Source organism: Argopecten irradians, chromosome 10 (genome assembly GCF_041381155.1).
Source record: "Argopecten irradians isolate NY chromosome 10, Ai_NY, whole genome shotgun sequence".
Lineage (NCBI taxonomy): Eukaryota > Metazoa > Mollusca > Bivalvia > Pectinida > Pectinidae > Argopecten > Argopecten irradians.
The window spans coordinates 41,287,960-41,308,941 of record NC_091143.1 but is presented as its reverse complement, the minus strand read 5'-3'; the positions used below and the strand labels follow the sequence as shown (position 1 = coordinate 41,308,941).

General features: G+C 33.6%; 2 protein-coding genes across 2 annotated transcripts in view; one reads left to right on the top strand and one right to left on the bottom strand.

The window, feature by feature from the left end:
- The window catches only part of LOC138333927 (uncharacterized), a 35,931-nt gene extending 31,153 nt beyond the window's left edge, over window positions 1–4,778 (top strand). The window contains exons 6-8 of the mRNA XM_069282591.1: window positions 464–653; window positions 1,095–1,224; window positions 3,026–4,778. Of these exons, the coding sequence (XP_069138692.1) occupies window positions 464–653; window positions 1,095–1,224; window positions 3,026–3,154 (449 nt within the window). The 3' untranslated portion in view covers window positions 3,155–4,778. The remainder of the gene's footprint in view (window positions 1–463; window positions 654–1,094; window positions 1,225–3,025) is intronic.
- A 3,337-nt stretch (window positions 4,779–8,115) lies between these two features.
- LOC138333926 (RIIa domain-containing protein 1-like) lies at window positions 8,116–16,592 on the bottom strand. Its single transcript, XM_069282590.1, has 4 exons — window positions 16,434–16,592; window positions 9,785–9,861; window positions 9,007–9,053; window positions 8,116–8,626 (listed from the first exon to the last, which is right to left on the bottom strand). The coding sequence occupies exons 1-4, from the start codon at window positions 16,548–16,550 to the stop codon at window positions 8,529–8,531; spliced, it is 339 nt and encodes a 112-aa protein (XP_069138691.1). The 5' UTR covers window positions 16,551–16,592; the 3' UTR covers window positions 8,116–8,528.
- Between the last annotated feature and the right edge of the window lie 4,390 nt (window positions 16,593–20,982).

Below are 20,982 nucleotides of genomic sequence, written 5' to 3'. Positions count from 1 at the left end.
TTTAAATAGAAATTGCCGTGTTGACTATATCTGTCAACTGAGTTTAGTATAGATATGGAAATGGCTAAGCTTGAGCTGAGTTTGGCACCACCATTTGATGTCCATGGTTATTATAACATTTTATTTCCAATTCTCTTAAAATGCTAACGATGCAGATCAAACTTTTCCAAACGCTACATTGCAGACAACGATCTCATTAGCTTCCACATATAGAAGTTTTCTCCCATAAACAATAGTATTTGTAATTACATTGTACTAGTTACATTTTTGTATTTCCTTTGATATTTACTATCATACAACACTTTTTGATAAGTTTTTAATGAAACTATTTTGATAAGAAGTCACCAAATTTGTATTTGCAATTATCAGTTACCATATCATATTTCCTCTAGTATTTATTGTGAAAAAACACTTTTGAATATGTTTTTTTAATAATGAGTCTCCCAATTATATTTTTCTCTAGATAAAGCTTTTATATACCGCATGATGGCATTGAACGGCACTCTCCCCATGATCCCCCCTCAACACATGCGTCCAAGACGTGAGACCACTTACACATTCGGTCAGACAAAACTCCCGATGTCAACGCAAACCTACCTACCAAACCCCTACGCACAGAGATGGGTGCCTGGAGGCGGAAACATGTCACCTAGGTAGGGCAGTTGTGAGCAAATTAGCACTACGGATAGCAAACTATCATGCTTTGTTAATAAAAAAATGTCAATCAATGATTAAGTGTGCACACATTCGTAAAAGCTATTGATATTGGGAATCCTTAAGAAACTACCTAAGTAGAGCTGCTAAAAACTAGTAAATAAAAACTAGTAACAAGAATGAAGTAAGAATAAATGATTTTAAGATTTTCAGAACCAATGCATATTAAGATTTTATTTCTTAGTTGATTCCAGTAAGTAGTGTTGGTGTGCAATTCGTTGCGATGTTAGTTTTTTTATTATTTTTTTGCTGAAATTTAAGTCAGCAAATATAAATACGATTGAAATCAAAATTCTTGTAAATTTAAAAAATAGAAAGTGATTTACATTGAACATATCAAAGAAATTGATTCATTCAACGGTTTGTTCTATATACTTCAGGGCACTACCTTCTCTACCACAAATGCACCGTAGTTATTCTGACCTTGACGACCTCAGTGCTGCCAGACGATACCTACGTCAGCCAATCTCCAAATCACAGGATTACGTACATGAACACAGCATGTTTATGGTACGTATGTATATCTAATATTTCATAATGCTGAATATTTAAGTCAAAATCTCTGCCAACAGGGCTACAATTTAGGACACAATATCAATGTCATATCCATCGTCGGAATCTCAAGAGCTTCCGTCCTATTGATTTTACATATATGACAAAGCAGGGTCTGATGCGTTTATTATGGCATTGAAATTTATTAATCGTATTTATCAATCTATAACAAGAATTTCGAACGCACCTAATGTTCCATCAACTAAAACCTATGCCTCTTTTTCGATGGCGGCTATTTTATATGTTGGTTTCGAACTATTTTTTCTTGTCTGTACTTTTGGAAAAAAAATGCTTTAGAATTTATTTCTACTGTAAATCGCAAATCAATATGTCAGATAAAACAAGAGAAATTCGAAATGTTAATTACCTGTGCGGAAAAACTTTAAGTTAAGTATGTGTTTACTTATTGTATATATACGATATTGATACAGACTCAGTGCCTAGTAAGTACCTTCAGTTATAGACACAAACAGCAGTTGTGCACTAATGTGGGTTATCATAGACTCATAACAAAACTTATCGACCTGTGTTCATTATATTGTTGGTGCATGGAGCTATAGCCAATGGCTGTTCATTTAGTTTGAAGAACATAAACTTCTAATACATAATTTGTTGATTTGACAAAGAAAATGCATGGATTTAATATTTGAATTTATGTTTTATTTATGTTTAAACGATATATTAGGTAGTAGAAACGTTTGATATGCCGTGAAACAACATTTAACACTACAGAATGATTATATATATAATATTACTGTCAGTGAAACTGCTAATCCAATTTAATCTTATCGGCGATATTTAACACAGAACTAAAATAGAAGAATACCATATGTAATTCAATTGTTTTGTGTCTTGCTAATAAACACAAAATTAACTTTACTCTTAACGTAATGAAATGTAGTTTATACAAGATCTAGATCTAGTCATTAACATTAAAAAACTAATTAACTTGATTGTATGTCTTTGTACAATACCAACCACATTTAGAAATAGATTATAGCATTTCATGGACAAGAGTTACTGCTCTTTATGTTAAAAAGAGTGCTTGGTTCATTGTCGAAAAATGAGTTATACTGTAGTAAATATATTTTAATTTTATTCGTCTTCTTAACATGAAGTTGGTCGATATACTTAAAAACATGCAACATCAGTGCATGTTTATGAGACAATAGTATCTTTTGGCATCTTTTAACGAGAATACACTTAACAGTCCAAAAAGTTGAAATAATTTGATATACAAGGTACACATTCCATAAATAGACACATACGTTATAGCATAAAATATAAACTTAATAAATATATGAGACATTAATAACACCAAGAAAAAATTAAAGCTGAATCTGACATGTACTTATTTTGGTCGTCTTTGAATTACTGATTTATTCTTTAAAACCTACGTAAATTAAACATTGTGTTAATCTTCCACTTCAACGTGTTTCCTCATGAATAGAAAATACTATTACAGTAATTTAAAGTTATAAATAAAAAAATGGATTCAACTCAAAGTGTTTTTAGATACACTCTGGTAATTCTTCATTATATCGTTATGATATATGATAATAAAACGGTATGCTAAAATCACCAGATAACTAGGTATTATGTACTGGTAACATAAATAATGATTTTTTTCGCGTGTTAACAATTTTATTTTACGCAGTGGCTTTTGCAATGTATTCAAAAAACTTCATTTTACGCTCGTACAGATCCAGCCACAAATGCATTGCTAAATATGATATGTTTTTTTTCCATTTTGTTACAGACAACCCAGCCCTTGTGTCGTGGTCACTTCATCATCCACCCTGATTGGGTGTCAGAACGTCTACCAAAGAGGAAAGTGACGCCATTCAAGAAAAATAGACCAACCATGAGATATGGATCGAACAAATAGACAAGTTAATAGTACAACCAATTATAGACAATTTCATGCATAATTTATTTATTTGGTTTTCAAGAAACCGCTCAAGATCCTTCTTACTGGCGTTTGCTCAAAAAGATGAATAATCATATGTATTGTATGCATCGTTGAAATAACTAGATATGTTTTCAATTTATAATTTCTCTTCAACATATGTTTTCCAATCTTAAGCCTCTATGAGACCCAGCATAAAAGAAACATATTTCTAAATTATTTACTTCATAGGAGTTTACAGCTCAAGATGTGAAATGTTTAAACTTGGAAACTTTTACAAAAATAAACTTTCATCATCGCGAAATTATCACATTTCGTCAAACAAGAAGAAAGAAAAAAAATCAAAATGTTATCATGCATGTAGTTTGATAGTAAGCATAATTTCAGAAGATGTCCATTAATGTAACATCAGATATACAATGTACATTCGACAAAGTTTTTACATTAATATGTAGGGTACTCTATAACAAAAGAGTTGCGTTTAAACGTACATCATAATTAGTTTTATTTAGTTTACCAATTTAAGACATTTTGCCGTTAGCGTAGTATAATTTATGAGATGAAAGTCGTATGGACTTTAAGCATTATCCGTCCACATTCGTGCTGGAGAAGTTTGATGCTCTCCAAGATATCTGTGATAGCTATAACATAGCAATATGTCTTGTTTTTAACCTTTTCCGTCTGGAATATGAAACAATTCTCGTATGTGGTAATTTTTTGTGTATATTTTGGATGATTACATTTATGAAAAATTTTCTAGCCATTAAGTTTCTTCTCTGGAAGAAACGATTCTAATTTAACTTGAATAACACTATATATCTGATTAAGAAAAAAAAGGCAATAGATTTAAATAAATGTAAACACTTTAGGAATTTAACTAATTTATATGATAAGTTGACATTTGTAATTATTTTGTCCATTTTTAAAATCATCATGCTTTATGAATTTGTTTGCTAGTCGCGATTTTGTAAATATTGTTTTCTTTGAAAATGTACATACACATATAGGTTCTTTTGTATATAGGTACTTTATATAACAATGCATATATTGATTTAGATTACATTTAGTTCTATATTTTGTTGAAACAATTATAAGTTGATCAACTTTATTATCTCAAACTATGTAATTTCGTTGACAAATCTATTTACAATATCAATTATCTGCTATAAACGAACATGCTTTGAGATAGTGACTTGAGTCATTTGTATATAATTAAATTGTTTTCAATGTTCTTATGATAGGTCTAAATCTGTTTTAAGTTGAAAAAAGTATGAAGGGTGGCGCTTCATTGGTTCATTGCTATTTATAGCATGACCACAGAACACTTTACCTTTGGCAGTATTAAGTTTGTACAGATGAGTGATTTTTACTGGTGTGGTCTAAATATTCATTCCTTATATTATATCGCAAGTAATACAGTCGCGTCACGTGACAGCCTATTAGCATGCACGTGTGTAAATATTAATTAGTATGGTTATGGAGTATGTACACGCAAGCACCAGCAGCTCTTTACAGTTTTATTTTATGTAACTTCGAAGCTAAATCTAACATAATTTATTGTCTATTTTTAGTTGATTAAACTCCATAATTATGAAATATCAAATATTGTTTGTTGTTTCTTACCATTAGACACAAAAAAATGTCTGTTTTGGGTTACCCGATCTCGCGACCGACTCTACTTTTTTTACCCCTAACCTTTATTTTTGTTTTCTTTTTGTTTTCTACAAAAAAAAAGTTTATTTTTTAACCTATAAACAGACATATATTTTTTGTTTTGGTCTTATCAGAAATTTTTCATGGCCATTGATTCCTTTCTAGCAGCCTAGTTATTCTAGGGGTTACTTTCACTGTCATGATATCCACCTTACTATATCGTAGCAAAACTAAAAAAAAGGTATTTTAAGAGCAAAAATATCGACCAACCACAGCCCTAGAGAGACTTCTATTGGAGATGACAGAGGAGCGAGGTCCATCTTCAAATCTATCAGTCCATATATCTCATTCACTTTGAAAACGATAAAAATGTCCTCATCTTTTTTAAATCCATGAAAAAACCCCTCCACGTTAGTTTTAAGACGTTGCAGGCATTGGAGTATCTAGGAAAATTTGAATTAGAAGAGTTGGCAAGTAACAATAGCAAACTCTGTATACATTCACTCGAAAGCTGAAATACTACATTGTACAAAGTTCCGTTGCCAACCAAATCATCAAGAGATTCGTCAATTGACAAAACTAGAAGAGACAGCATAGAAATGCGTCGCCCTTCATATCTTTCGAAGGCAGATACAAATGATGTATAATGAGCTCCGACAACAAACGACATGACGATTATTCAGATTTTTTTGTTCTTATATGATTTAATCCCATAACACAGAAGCATTACAATGGATAATCTGGATATAATATATCAACCCAAAGATAAATTCTATAATGCATTTTTTTTTTCATTTCCAATAGTTATAATTTAACACGATGCTGTGTCGATTGCATTCAGAAGATCTTTGACGGTTGTATTTCAGATAACAGTTGCATGATTTGTTAGTTTTGCTGAACGTTCTACCAATACAGAGGGTCATTTAATGATGGTCACATATAAATGTTCTTACTGTATCTCATCGAAAATATTTAGTGAAACTCTTCTCACTGAAGCAAATGCTGCTAAAGTCGATGCACAAATCATCCCATCATATTATATTTGCTGTTGATACAGAGGCGAGCTTGGCTTCTTACAGTTTTTATACATTAACTTCCAATACTTTTATAATGTTTAGACTGTGACTCTCACACGTGGTATAATAATTCTAAAACGATATTCACAAAAACATACACATAAAACTCCAAAGTTACTGACCAATACAATCCAAACGTCCCTCGAGTATTGGGATTCTCGACTTTAATACACACATTTTGGAAAATGATGTGCATGCACGTGCTATTATGTTTACATGCAAATAATGCTCATACAATGATCGCATCAGGTACAATTGTTATGCTCTACCTCCAGGTGAAGTCCACAATTAAAGATTTAATTAACGAATATTATTATGTATATGGCTTTGTGTTGAGAAGTATAATATGTACTCTTCAAATATTGTTCAAGAAATTGTTTTAAAATTCATATTATTGACAGTCATAATGGACAATTGTTTTAAAAGTACATGTACATTGTTGACTGACTGCATCACTTTACCACTACAACCGTGGTGGTCAAGTGGTTAAGGTTTTTGACATTTTCAACTATATACATTGTTTTCAATATATGAATTGCCAAGCCTGTATGCATATATACCTTCATGTCATTTAATTGCGGAAATTAAAATGCCACAGCATGACTGTAGTTGTTCTCAAGTACGTATACTCCACATTAACACCGTCACCGAGAAATTGGCTCATTTTTAATGTCTTATATATAAAAGTATATATAATGTAGCATTAGAAAATCAAAGTCATAAAAAACATATTCTTTACAGATATTCTAGTGACTTTAATGAATGTGAACCAGATATCAGTTGTTAGCAGGCAAGTCTGGTCTGTATTGGGATTACATTGTACACATACTACATGCAGAGTTCCAGAGCATTCAGCCTATTGAGATTGAGCAAAATTAAGAAACAACTTTGTACCCATTGAAGGAAGAACAATACCGATAATGTAGTTATCTAACCAAAAAATCAATTCAATAATATGAATTCAGGAGAAGAAGTGCTTAAACCAATTGAGTTTATGTTCATTTATAAGGGCAACAACAAGGGGCAATAATAATGAATACTGGTATGTCAAGTTTTGGAGGCAGAAAAATCCGTAGTATTCAAATAAAATCCACCACCCTATGGTCAGCATAAGACAGCAGAAACATCTTGGTTTCAAACTCAGAACCTAGAGTGTTGGCCAGTCGCCTAACCTATTCTGTCTTTGTATTTTACAGTTATTTCCCTTGCGGGTTGGTATCAATTATGATTTCATCACTTTGTGAACAAAACTGATGTTGTTTTCTCAGAAAAATATGAAGATATACCAGAGATTTAGATAGAGTACTATCTTAGTCCCTGGTTACTACTAAATAGACTCATAAAAAGCCATGACCTGACAATCAGTGCATACATACGTACAAAAGGTAGATAGCTATGTAAATAGCAAATACAGAATAAACAACTATGACACAAGAAAAACAAAATAGGACAGACATTTTTTTCATATTTAAATAACATTTATTGCTACATTCATAGCACAATAAACATGTAAAATATTTCATATCACATACAAGGATATAACAGTATAACTGAAGGAATAAAAATATATGTATTTGTATCCAAGAATTTTTTACATTTTTCGAAGTAATTTTTACAACCTGATAATGACAGTTTTAGATTTCCATATCAGTGTTATCTACCTTGATGTACCAGTAAAGTACTCTAAATAATGGTAAAACTATTTCAATAAATTCCATGTTGGGAGCAAAGCACTGGATATTTTTTAAATAATCTTTGTAAGTAGTTGCACCAATAATAAAATAAACCACTAAATATTCTGGTTTTACTATTGAATAAAAGTAGTTATTCTAGAATCGATTAATTACTTTAATAAATTTCCTTGACTATATGATGTAAATGTATGAAAATGACGGTTTAAACCAGGTATTTGAATCATCAATTGGGTCACAACTAAATGTTCATTATATAATTCTAATTTAACCTCATAATCAAGATATGAAATTATTTGTTATTTATTAGATGTAAGTCATACTGTTCGTTCATCAACAAAACAGAAAAAAATGATGCTGACAATATTGAAGGTATCAAGTACTTTACAGAGTTATCTGCCCTTGGAAGCAGTATCAAAGTAAAGCAAGTTATATGTACATGTTCATCATGAATTGAACTTTTAAAAAAAAAAAGACTTCTGTACTCAAAAGTTGTGATGGTAATGAAATATCTTTTGTAAAAAAATTATTTGCAATGTAAGTATATATATATAAATTTGCAATATATAAGTAATTTTTTATATCTACTGAAATTATCTTTATTCTATTATACACTGTAGATACAGTGTTGAAGTTTTCTTAAGATCATTGATGAAGAAATACATTTCTATCACAATTAATGTTGCAATATTTTGACATAAAAAATATTAAAATTTCAATATTATCTTAAACAAAAGCTTTTAATCAAGCATTTCTTCAAATGAATGCATGTTTCACAAATGATCATGCAAAATATCCTGGGGATACTACTTTTAGGATGAAAATATATTTTGAACAATGTTATTTCATATTTTAAATGTCAATTTTTTCAGTTTCATTAAATTAAAAAAATGACAAACTATACAACAATGTGAGTGAACGAAGGGAGGGAATTTAAAGTTTCTGCAAAACTCTGTTTTGTTTGAACTTGTTCTGTCGGTCTTGTAATTGATTTTCCAATGTGTCGGGGAGTTTTTCGTCTGTGAAATAATCTGAAATGAAATGAAATATCATAAAAAGAACCACAAAATAAAACATTCATATCACACATGGCTTAAAGTGTCATAACTGTTACAATAATGACTAATAAAATAATCAATGCACATAGAAAAATGAAAAAATATTGTACTGGATTGACGTTGTAATTCCTTAGTTTTTAAGTAAAAAGGTACTGGAAGATAGATATAAAAAGAAGTGTTTCAGAGGACTCATAACATATATGATGGGAAGGAAAACATACACATATGCACCATCACAATTACTTATAATTTATATGGCTAATGTATTCATTTGTTTTCAATGAAGACATGACAGATGATCACTATGTTTTGTGGAAATATGGAATCTTTCTGTTAATGAAATAAATTCTTACCTGCAGCAAAGTCTTTAATATTGTCTGGGCGGTTCCGTAAAACATCACTACCAAAAGAACCAAATATCTACAATTAACATGTAACCCTGGTCAATACTAGCTGCAATGTATTGCTCAGCTAGGGATAACTCCTCTTTAGCTTGCTTGGTTGAGCGTTAGACTTGTAATCCAGAGGTCCCGAGTTCGATCCCCAGCAGAGGCAGGTACCAAATTGATTGTAAATCGTGCACTCTGTTTCAGGGTTACAAACATGCATGCAATCTAATTATTCACAGAATTATAATCTGAATATACAGATCTGTGACACGAATGAATTAGAATAGTTACAATGAAACAATGTGAGCTCATGGTTTTAAATCACAGTACATGATATTTTCCAATAGTGAATCTTTATATGTAATCATTTGAAGAATACATTGTACATGTGTAGATACATCACAAGTGACAATGACCATAGCCTGTTTCTTTTAAAACTTATTGGGAATTCCATTTATGAATCCCGTCTTTGCATATTAAAGAGTTAGCTCCCTTGCGGGTAGCTATCGATTGTTACGTTTTTATTTTGTGAGCATAATTCATGCCGTTTTCTCCGAAAAGTATGACGTTACACTCACAAACACATGACGTCACAAGCAATACCTAACTGACCAGCAAGGGCAGATAACTCTGCAATATGCAAATACGGAATAGGAAATACATAAACCTCTGAGAGAATTATTATCAAAATCATTATTGATAACATTGTACATAAATACACATATCTCAATAGTCATCTTACCCAAGGAAACCTGCTATCAGACATTCAACCTCTGGGTGGTCCCGTAGATACTTTTCATTTTCAAGTCTAGTTTGTGTCTGAAGTAAAGAAGATGATTAATTCATTCAACTTTAGAAGATGGTTTGACATGCATGTGCATTTAATTTAATTATATATTGGTGTTTTTTTTGTTTTTTACTTTATAGCTCATATAAATTAAAGGGACAATTCACTGAGGCTAATTATTTTACATAAGCAAGAAGCAAAATATGGCATAAATGTATTGTTCTATATTTCTTATGAAACATATAACATAAAATATTGACAAATTCCACGTCATTGTTTAGTATCTTAATTGATATCGTTGAAATATCAAATCGTTGATCTATACGATTAAGCAGCTACAATATGGACGCTGTACCCATACCAGAGCCAAAGTCACGCACATTAAACAAATAAACTACATAACCACTGAGAAGGTGATAAAATGATTCTTAGGCAAGACAATTGACCTAATAAGGTAAACACACTACTCTCAGAGCGATTTGAGCAGCTCTAGACAAAAGTTGCATTACTCTACGAACAGGGGACATGGGTTCGGCATACAAGAAGTTCGACCACAATGTGTAATGGCGGACAGCGAGCGAGTTTGAACATCTACACACATGTCACAACCATGGGCTTTTCAGGCATATTGCAGTAAAACCGACTGATCTAATTTCCATTAGAACTGGTTTTTTCCCGATATATGTACAAATTTTAATGTTCTCTTAGACTGAATTGTCCCTTTAATGTACATAAATTGTACATGCCTAGATGTTCAATGTAGTTTACCTTATCATGATGAAGCAAATAATGAGGAATAATTATAACGCAATCATGTTTTTGGTATTCATATATGATATTGTTATATTGTACATGCAAGTACAATTCAAAATGTTTTTGTTTGTTTGTTTGTTTGAGTTTTACGGCCCATCGACAACTAAGGTCATTTAGGGCCAAACTACAAGTCATGCATTAATATCAGGATAAAAGTTCAGGGTAAGAAAAAGCAAGTAAGGACTAAAACACAGATTGTAAACGTTAATTTGATAAAAAAAAGAAGGTTTGCATGGGATAAAATAAATTTGGCTAAAACACATGAGAAAACTCATGCACAATGTTGATGAAACGATGAAATGTTGAGTTGATACGATGTATGATGAGAAAACGTTCATATTTTGCTTAAAATACCGATCTCTTTGAGATAATTAAAAATACGATTATGTCTCACGGCATGAAACAAAGTGTACATGTCGGAGACATCGTAGTATTTATCTCGTATGTGTTTAAAATCAATACAATGCAATAAAATATGCTCCACTGTGAGAGGAGAATCACATGCATGGCATGTAGGAGGATCCTCCCCTCTCAATAGATAGGAATGTGTAAAATATGTGTGTCCAGTTCGGAGCCGAGAGAGTACAACTTCCTCTCTGCGGTCTCTCCGACTGGACAGTTTAGGATTAAGTGTAGGTTGAATTTTAAACAGTTTATTGTTTGTTTTGGTAGACCACCTTTGTTGCCAATGGTGTTTGATGGCTGACTGAATTGAAGGTTTGATGTCGGTGTATGGTAGTTTCAAATCTGTTTGTGCTAGGCGAAGAGCAGTCTTAGCTGCTTCATCAGCCTGTTCATTCCCCTTTATACCCACATGACTGGGAATCCAGAGATAAGTAATTTGAGTTTTAGAAGATAATCGAAATGTTCGGATTAAAAGATTTTGGATTAGAGTATTTCTAGGGCTTCTTGATTTCAAAGCCTGAAGAACTGAAAGAGAGTCTGAACAGATGATTGCCTTTTCAATGCGGTGTTCTTCGATATGGTCAAGCGCCAGACCGATAGCACAAGCTTCCGCAGAGAAAATGGAGGCAATATCCGGGAGTCGGATAGAGGAGCAGTGATTAGATGTACAGCATGCTGCCGCAACATTATCACCATCTTTTGAGCCGTCAGTGTAGATCTGAACATGTCAGGGAAAGCCCTAATGCACTCCCGAAAGGTGGATTTGTGTTCTTCGGGTAATGCACTGGATTTTGCCCTCTCATGTAGAGATAAATTGATATCAGGTGTTTGAATGAGCCATGGTGGTACATCCGATACGGTGTACTCGTCAATGGTGTCGAAAGTTATATTAAGTTCCAGCAAAAATTTTGAAATTCTGATGCCAAATGTTGGTATGAGCTTTTGATTTTGTGTAAATATTTCTTGGTGTTGTGGATTGAATACAAGGTTAAATGCAGGATTTTTGGGGTTGGATTTCAGTTGAGCAGCATACTGTAAGGATAATTTCTTTCGTCGATCGTCTAGAGATGGCTCATTAGCTTCCACATGGAGACTCTTCACAGGTGTTGTTCGAAAAGCTCCAAGTGCCAGACGCAGTCCCTGATTCTGTATAGGGTCAAGCATCTGTAGATAGGAGCTGCGAGCCGATCCATAGACAATAGAGCCGTAGTCAAGTTTTGATCTAATAAGTGCCCGATAGATACGTAGAAGCATTTCACGGTCTGCACCCCAATCAGAATGGGAAAGAACTCGTAGAATGTTCAGCGCCTTCGAGCACTTATCCTTCAGATGTTTGATATGTGGAACAAAGGACAGTTTCGAATCAAATATTAGTCCAAGAAATTTAGTTTGTTCAACTACACTGGAATTTTAATTCCATTGAGTGTGAGGTCAGGATCATTGTGTGGTTTTCGTTTTTGACAGAAGTGCATACAGACAGTTTTTGATCTTGAAAATCTGAAGCCATTTTCGTCAGCCCAATTTTGTAATTTGCCTAAACATTGTTGTAGTTGCCGTTCTATAGTGTGCATGTTTTTTGATCTGTAACAGATCAAGAAATCATCCACAAATAGAGACCCTTCCGTAGATTGGCCAAGACATTTGGTTATGCTGTTAATTTTTAGTCCAAAAAGTGTGACGGACAAGATACCACCCTGAGGGACGCCCATCTCCTGTGTTTCTGTTTCTGAATAAGTTGAACCCGTTCGAACTTTGAAATGCCTGTCAGATATAAAATTTGATATAAATTTATATATAAAATAAATATAAATTTTTTTTAGCATTTATATAAATTTGATATAAACTTTGGCAAATTACCACGTATACCGATATCATGGAGATCGTTCATGATTCCATATTGCCAAGTTGTGTCGTATGCCTTTTCAAGGTCAAAGAATACGGCCACAAGATGTTCTTTCTTGGCAAATGCTTCTCGTATAAATGTTTCTAGTCTAACTAAGTGGTCTACCTGCGGTTTCTAAAGCCGCTTTGCAAAGGACTTAAAATATTGTTTGATTCCAGGAACCAAACTAATCTGGTATTTATCATACGTTCTAGAGTTTTACAAATACAACTCGTCAATGAAATAGGACGATAGTTATTGACATCAGTAGCATCTTTCCCAGGCTTCGGAAGGGGTATAATAGTAGATTCCTTCCAAGACTCAGGAATTTTGCCAGAAGAGTAAACTTGATTAAATATAGTTAAAAGACATTTTAGTGAAGAGTCTGGTAATTGTTTTAAAAACATATATGGAATTTCGTCTGGTCCAGCTGCCGAGTCCTTTGATTTCTCAAGGGACTCGAGCAATTCTGGTATCTCGAAAGGCCTATTGTAACTTTCACTATTGGAGGATTTAAAATTAAGACGTCTCTTTTCCTTTTCCTTTTTGAATTTTTGAAATTTTTTGGAATGATTTTTGATGGATGAATTTTTAGCAAAATTTTTGGCAAAGGCGTCAGCTATTTCGGATTTTGAAGAAAATATTTTTTTGTTGTTAATGAGGTGGGAGGATGGTGTTGCTTTTCTTTTCCCACTGATTTTTCCAATCATTTCCCAAACTTTCTTCGAAGATGTATTGGAATTAATTTTTGAGACGTACTCTTTCCAAGTACTTTTCTTGTCGGATTTGATAGACCTTCGAGCTTTTGCTCTCCAAATTTTAAAATTGTTATAGTTTGAGACGGTTGGCGAAGCCAAGTACCGCCTCAGAGCGGAATTTCTACCAGATCTATTGATAAATGAATCATTTGAGAGACGAAACTTTGTAGGTTTTGGCACGGATTTTGGTATGGTTTTTGTAGCGATAGAAGTGAGCGCTTCTGTGAAAATTCTAATGGGGTCATCGAGGTTCAAAAATTTATCCTCAATGAGCTCCTCTGCGCACAAATTTTTAAATTGAACCCAGTCCGCCTTATGTAGATTCCAACGAGGAATAGGCTCCTCAAGTTTTGGTGACCCTATGTTTTTAAGTATAATTGGAAAGTGATCGCTCCCACAGAGATCACCGTTGACCATCCAATCATAATCCAGAAGAATTGATGGATGGCACAACGATAAATCAATGTGGGTAAGCGAGCCAGAGGCAGGGTGTAAATATGTTGGGGCATTGGTGTTATAAAGACATAAGCTGTTTTTATTAATAAAATCTTCGATACGTCTACCTCTATCGTCAGTGCCTGGGGAGCCCCAGAGGCTATTATGACCGTTAAAGTCACCCATGATAATATATGGCACTGGTAGTTGTGATACGATGTTACTCAGTTCATCACAACTAAATGGAGTATTTGGAGGTAAATATATAGAACAGACTGTTATTTTTCGGTGAAGAGTTGCGCTTATAGCAACAGCTTGTAAGGTGGTATTTAGCTGAATGTGTCTGTGAGGAACATTTTTATGCACCGCCACCGCCACACCACCTGATGGGCGGCCACCTGTTGTTTGAGTTTTGGTGTATAGTGTAAATTGTCGGAGATTGATGGTGTCTTTCAGCATTATTTCTTGAAGGCAGAATATGGATGGGTTTTTTGTTTGTATAAGATGTTTTAATTCTTCTATGTTCGCTTTAAATCCGCGTATGTTCCATTGTATGATAGTGTTTGTCTCTATGTTGGTCCCTGAGGATAGTTTGTCGGACCGACAGGACTACTTGAAGTAGGTTGTTTGGTGGCGATAAATGTGTTGTCACCAAACTCGCTGTCGTCCGATAGAACATCATAGATGTTCCGTCCAAGGATAGGGTCATCTGATCCCTTACTGGGTTTGTTGTTTATTGCAGGGAGCCTCGCCAGCTTTACCTTGGTGGTTTTTGTCTGGCGTTGCTCCTGCGGTGGTGTATTTGCTGGTCGCTTGGCTTTCTCAGGGAGTTTTTTTACGTCAATAGACAGTGAAGATGTAGCACGTCTATGACGAGCGGCAGTAACTTTTTTTCTAATGTTCGGTGTTTGGTGTTGTGTAAGTTCTGGAGACGCCGGTGGGATTGGCGTTTTAGCTCCAGGTGGTTTTTGTTGTGGTTTTTGTTGTGGTTTGTGTTGGGGCTTATATAGACCAGACTTGAACCTGTTCGGGTCCCCCATGATTATTTTGCAGGTCTTAGCATCAGCCATATCTGGGACATCATTGTCCCAGTTAGGCTTGTCAACCAAGGCCTGGACCGACGCATGTTTGACGGTGACACTGTCAACAGGCGTCTTTGCGCGGGTGATCTGAGCATAGGTTGCCACATTCAGGTCTGAACGCTCGACTATCCTCCTAGCCTCGGGGAAAGAGACATCTTGGGTATATTTGACCCGTAATATCTCCCTCTCCCGAGTCCAGGCGGGACAGGTGCGAGCAGATGCAGCATGGTCACCCCTGCAATTGACGCAGTGACGGTTGACAATGTCACATTCGTCTTTTTCATCGTGACCTTCACGGCCACAGTACTGACATACCATTTTCCGTCTACAGTTGTTCTCATGATGGCCGTACCTCTGGCAGTTACGGCACCTCAATGGATTTGGAATGTAGACGGTAACAGCATAACGCTGGTAACCAACAGTTACGCTCTGCGGTAACGGTGTTGCGAATGTCAATATGAAAGTGTGTGTTGGGACCAAGTTCCCACTCTTTCTGGTCATGATTCTCTTCACGTACGTGACCGGAATGCACTCCTCCTGGAAGTATGACAGTATGTCGGCCTCGTTGTCATTGCGCAAGGCTGGGCACCTGATTACCCCCTTGCTGCAATTCAATGATGAGTGTGGTTTTACACACACATACTGAGGCCGGCAAAACTGGTGGTTCCAAGGAGGTTCTCCGCTTGTTGCTTGCGGAAAACCTCTATTAGGAGATCACCCGATCCCAAACGCTTAACAGATTTGACATCGCCGGCAATGCCTTTGATGCCCTTTCGCAATTCAAAATGTACATAGCAAGAGTAACCACATGTATGTAAATTGAAAACTAGTTGATTGTTTGTGGTTTTTTTTTTTTTTGTTACACATGCGTTTAGTTCATTAAAGTCAACCTCTACAGTAGGCCTATATGTAACTAGTGGTGTACTGTTACGTTACATGTGCTTCATGTTTCAGAAAAATGTAAACATTATTTGATGAATTGATTCAACACCATAACCATGTGTAGCAGTGTGCTGTACATAATAATGAATAGTGTATATAATTTGTTTAGCTATATATTTATAATTGCAAATCTCACTCACATTGTACATGTACAACGAGATTTTTTTGACAGACATGAAAACAAAGTTACAAATTTTGGAACCGTGAAATTGTAAACAGGTAACCTTGTTGAAGATGATTTAAGATTTACCGGTTAAGTTGAACTATTCAATTTAATTTCAACGAACCTTAAATTTGTTTAGTTTTTCCTGCTGTTCCTGTGATAAGGCCCCCAGATCATCTGGCTTGGATAAATCATATGGTTCCATCCCATGGGGAGGTTGATGTTTGGGTTTGTCTGCCATTTTGATTATCGCCTTGGCAATACTAGCCCTGATCAACCAGACGCTTCGCTGAAATGCTTTAACAACAAGAATTTCATTGAACATGATTATCTTCTGTCGCTTACACCGTTTCAAATATTAAAAAAAAGATGTCTACATTTATGCTAATTCTCTAAGATACAACCGCTTTAATATATGATGGCACTCATTCGCTAAATTTACAAGGAAATAATCGAACGCATGTATTCATTTACAAATGACATTGATATGAGTGGAAATATCATTCCAACTCATTTTATGTGAGAGGGGGAATAACTCCTGCAGAATATGTAAAAAATGGCAAAAATACCTTTAAAAGTAACACCATCTACAGTGTACATGTACATTGATATATGTTTTTTTCTTGGATATCATGTGTTTTGTATCGTGCTTTGATTTATACAATGCTAAGTATATCAATTGTACATATATATATATATATATACATTAATTAATTATTGTTTATGAGAACTATACAACAAATTAAGGCATGCGCTATAGACAAAAAAAAAAAAAAAAACAATAAAAAACAACAAACTATAATATAGGTAGGTTATAGTGAACTAGATAACTTTTGTTTAAAGAAAGTAATGTATGTTTTGCCATTTTCAGCATACAATGTTTACATAACTTATTACTGTACACATTTTTTTCAACGTTCTTAGGTGTTTGTCAATGTGATCCATTTACATTTTCATTGCAGTCCCACTATGTAAACTTTCCAAGTGCAGTAGGCAGTCATATAGACAATGAACTTCAATCGCTTATCAAAACGTCATTATCATTGTGATGTCACAATTGTCGTTTAATGCTTAAATAATTGATTTCGCATAGTTACTAGCAAAATTGTTACTTCTAAAGATGCTACACCGCTGACGAATGATATTTTTTTTTCCACTATCAAAAACTTCAGGAGCAGACAAATTAGAATTTTTCTTCGGTGATAAAAGTTACTTACTGTACAACATTACCACCAATGAAAAGTATGAGCTGATTATTTTATTTAATATAAAAACATTAAAAATATTTAATTGCGTCCCGAAAAAACTCCACGGCACTACAAATGAAATGTACATGTATGCTCTATATGGATGAAGTACTGATTGCGCTAGTCCACTAAACCTGCCTATATCATTTATTTTTTTATTTTTTTTACCTATTACTAGAAACATATGTATCTACGTTTCTGCAAATACACAGGTGTGTATACCAAAAGCAAAACATTATTTTATTTGTATTATCGTTTGACCAAATATGACCATCTAGCGATGTTCAATATTTCTTTGATTTTTATCAAAAGTTTTCGAATCATTATCGCTCATCCTTTCCCGCATGGATTACAACAAGGGTTTTTTTTCAGCATTCTTCTAAATCACGAAAAAAAATCAGACAGATACAGATATTGGGACTTTGATTATACACATGTATACCTACATATGATTAAACATTAGTTATTGTTCAAACGATGAGTATCGTTAATGCACATACATTCAAAGTACATGTACATGTATTTATTGAGGTATTTTTTTGACAAAACTGTATATATACAACATATAATTATTCACCGTTTTACCAATGAAAAGTTTGAACATCGGCGTGATTCATGTATTTATTGACACATTGGAACATAATAAATAACATAAATAATTGAAAAAAAAAGTGAAAATAAATCAAATTATTAAGAATCTCAATATAATTTTCCAGCCCAGCTTACAGGAAGGATATTACCCATTTCATTTATGTTTCACTTTAATTTAATTTCTATTTTGTATTTATCTTAATTATGTATAGCTCGGGCAAGGATGGCTAAAGTCGGTAAAAATGGTGTGAATGTATGCAGTATAATTTCTTATGAAATGGAAAAATAAAATCTCTCGTCAAAATCTGTCTGCGTACGAAGAAATTGATTTAAAGTATGGAAATTCTAAAACGTCCTCCCGGCTCACTATGTCCTTGGTTACATTTCCACGCAGCCTCGCTTTCAATGCTTTCAACTTTTCTTTACTTTAATGGTCAGAACTGGGAAACTAAGCAGAACTTGACCGTCGTATTAATATGTGAGAACTTTTGGAAGGCCAATGAACGCATTTAGACTGGTTTTCTTTGCCCGACTATTCACTTTAACTATATATAGCTTTATCCAAAATTTCATTGTAAAGTATTTATTCTACATACCAAATGCACACGTGTATCAGGAGAATATTACTATTAGATTTTTTTTCACAACTTGTACCTCATCCTGTATGCACAACGTTTAAAATTGTTACCATAATACTGCTACTACATGTAGCAGAACTTAGAAGCACTAGTAAGTTGTTAAAAGATGTAAGAAAATATGAGGTGCGCTGTATGCTCAATATGAGTAGAAAAAGAGATAATTAATTTTGTTCTGCGTCAAGCCAAATATAAAAGATTTGCTAAAAAATACCATTTTTGAGATTTTTTTTTCCATTTTCTGCCTACATATCCATATATTATGTTATTTGATCCTGATATATATACATTTGTCTTTGTATTTGTTTTTTCTATTGTGATCATTTTGATACATCATTTGTCTACTTCAGTTGTAAAATGTCAATGTTATAACCATTTTCTCTTTTTAGTGAAATTCGAGATGACGGCCATCTTGATGATGTCATAACCGGAAGTTCATCCCAACTTATGCAATGTTGACATTGGATTCCTTTTCTTGCTGCTGTTATTATTAATTGGTAAGAGTCCAAATAAGTGATAAGATAAATAATAGTTTGTTGTTTGGAAACATTTGTGCTGCGTCAAGCCAAATAGGAAAACAATACTTAAAATCCCATTTTTTTTTTCATTTTCTGCGTAGAAATTACTACATATATTGGACTATTTCTCCTGATATGTATTTGTTGTTCTATTGTGATAATCAGAAAAAAAGATTGGTTCGGAGGTTTGGGGAGGGGGAAGTTGCATGTGGGGCTCTCCTAGCTCATGGCCTAGCTATTATGAGCGTTTGTATAGGCCGATAAATTATTTGGATGCATTGCTTGCAAGGTAATGCACTCAAGGATAGTTATAACAATACGTTAACAAATTGCAGCATATCAGTTGTTGGAACTGCTCAATCTGAAAATTACTTTACTAAGGACGATGTTCGTCATACAATAAAATTCTGATTTTGTATAAACAGTTGACGTTAGTTTCGTGGTTGTCCCAATGATAAAAGTTTTTTTTGTTTGATATCTAACACTTTTTGCAATTAATGTTCTATCGGCATACCATATGTATCTAGATTAATATGAAAGGTTTAAGCCACGATAGAATGTATCTTTAATATTTCTTTTTATCTATCATGAAACTAGGGTCACACTAGCAAGAGTCAATGAATCTATGTGTAAATATTTATTTGTCTACCAATTCACACTTTCTTTACGTGTTATTGTTTCAAGAAATCAAACAAAACACATTTTTGTCGATCAAAAAGTGGGAACTTTAACTTTATTTCGGTGCAAGACTTGAATAACAGTTTGAAAGGCCATTGTCCAGAGGTAAACAGTAAAATAAGGTCTATTTATAGTAACAAACAGTAATGATAAATGTTTTTGAGTAATGAAGGCATCGTTTCATATATACGAGTCCTTCACAATGGGCATACACTAATTCTACGCTGGAAAGTAAACACAGGTACAGAAAGTTGAATGGTCACGTTGAAAATACTACCTATCTGTTATTATTATAGTTAAACAGTTTTTTCACATGGCATTCCATATGACAAGAACACAATCTTCTGTTTGGCGTTGTAAATGTAAATTTCTTGACAAAAACCAAAGGAAGTCCTTTATGTAAGTTACAAAGTTCCAAGTCTTATCACAATATTTTGGATGAGCTTCAACGTTAGACAGGTCATATATTATTAATGGTATTTCAAACATATTACAAGTGTTAATATACAAAAGTTAAAAACAGCTTTAATAACACAGAACAAAATTTAACGCAAATGTATGATTTAAATTTTTTTGAAAACAATTATCAAAACATCATATGTCATGGTATAGCTTTAAAGCTTTGAAACACTTCATACATGTATGTCAACAATCTCTAATAGAAAGTGAATTATCAAAAATGCATGAAACTTGTAACAGTATTTTGGTGTTATATTACATAAAGATTATCTTATGAAATATGTCCTACTAAGAGATGGTTTAAAGATTTTTTTTATGTACGTATTAATTATTTTTCTCGATCACATTTGATCATAAAACAAATAAACTTGGCGATTATTGATTACAGCAGATCTTTCAAATACCCTACATACTTTAAATCTACACATGTACATAGTTTATTCTCTACAAAACGTATATTTTTGTAGATATTAAAGCACAAGAAGCGTTTCAACACTGAACTCGTTACTTATTACAAAATATCGAATAAAATTGATAATCACCTG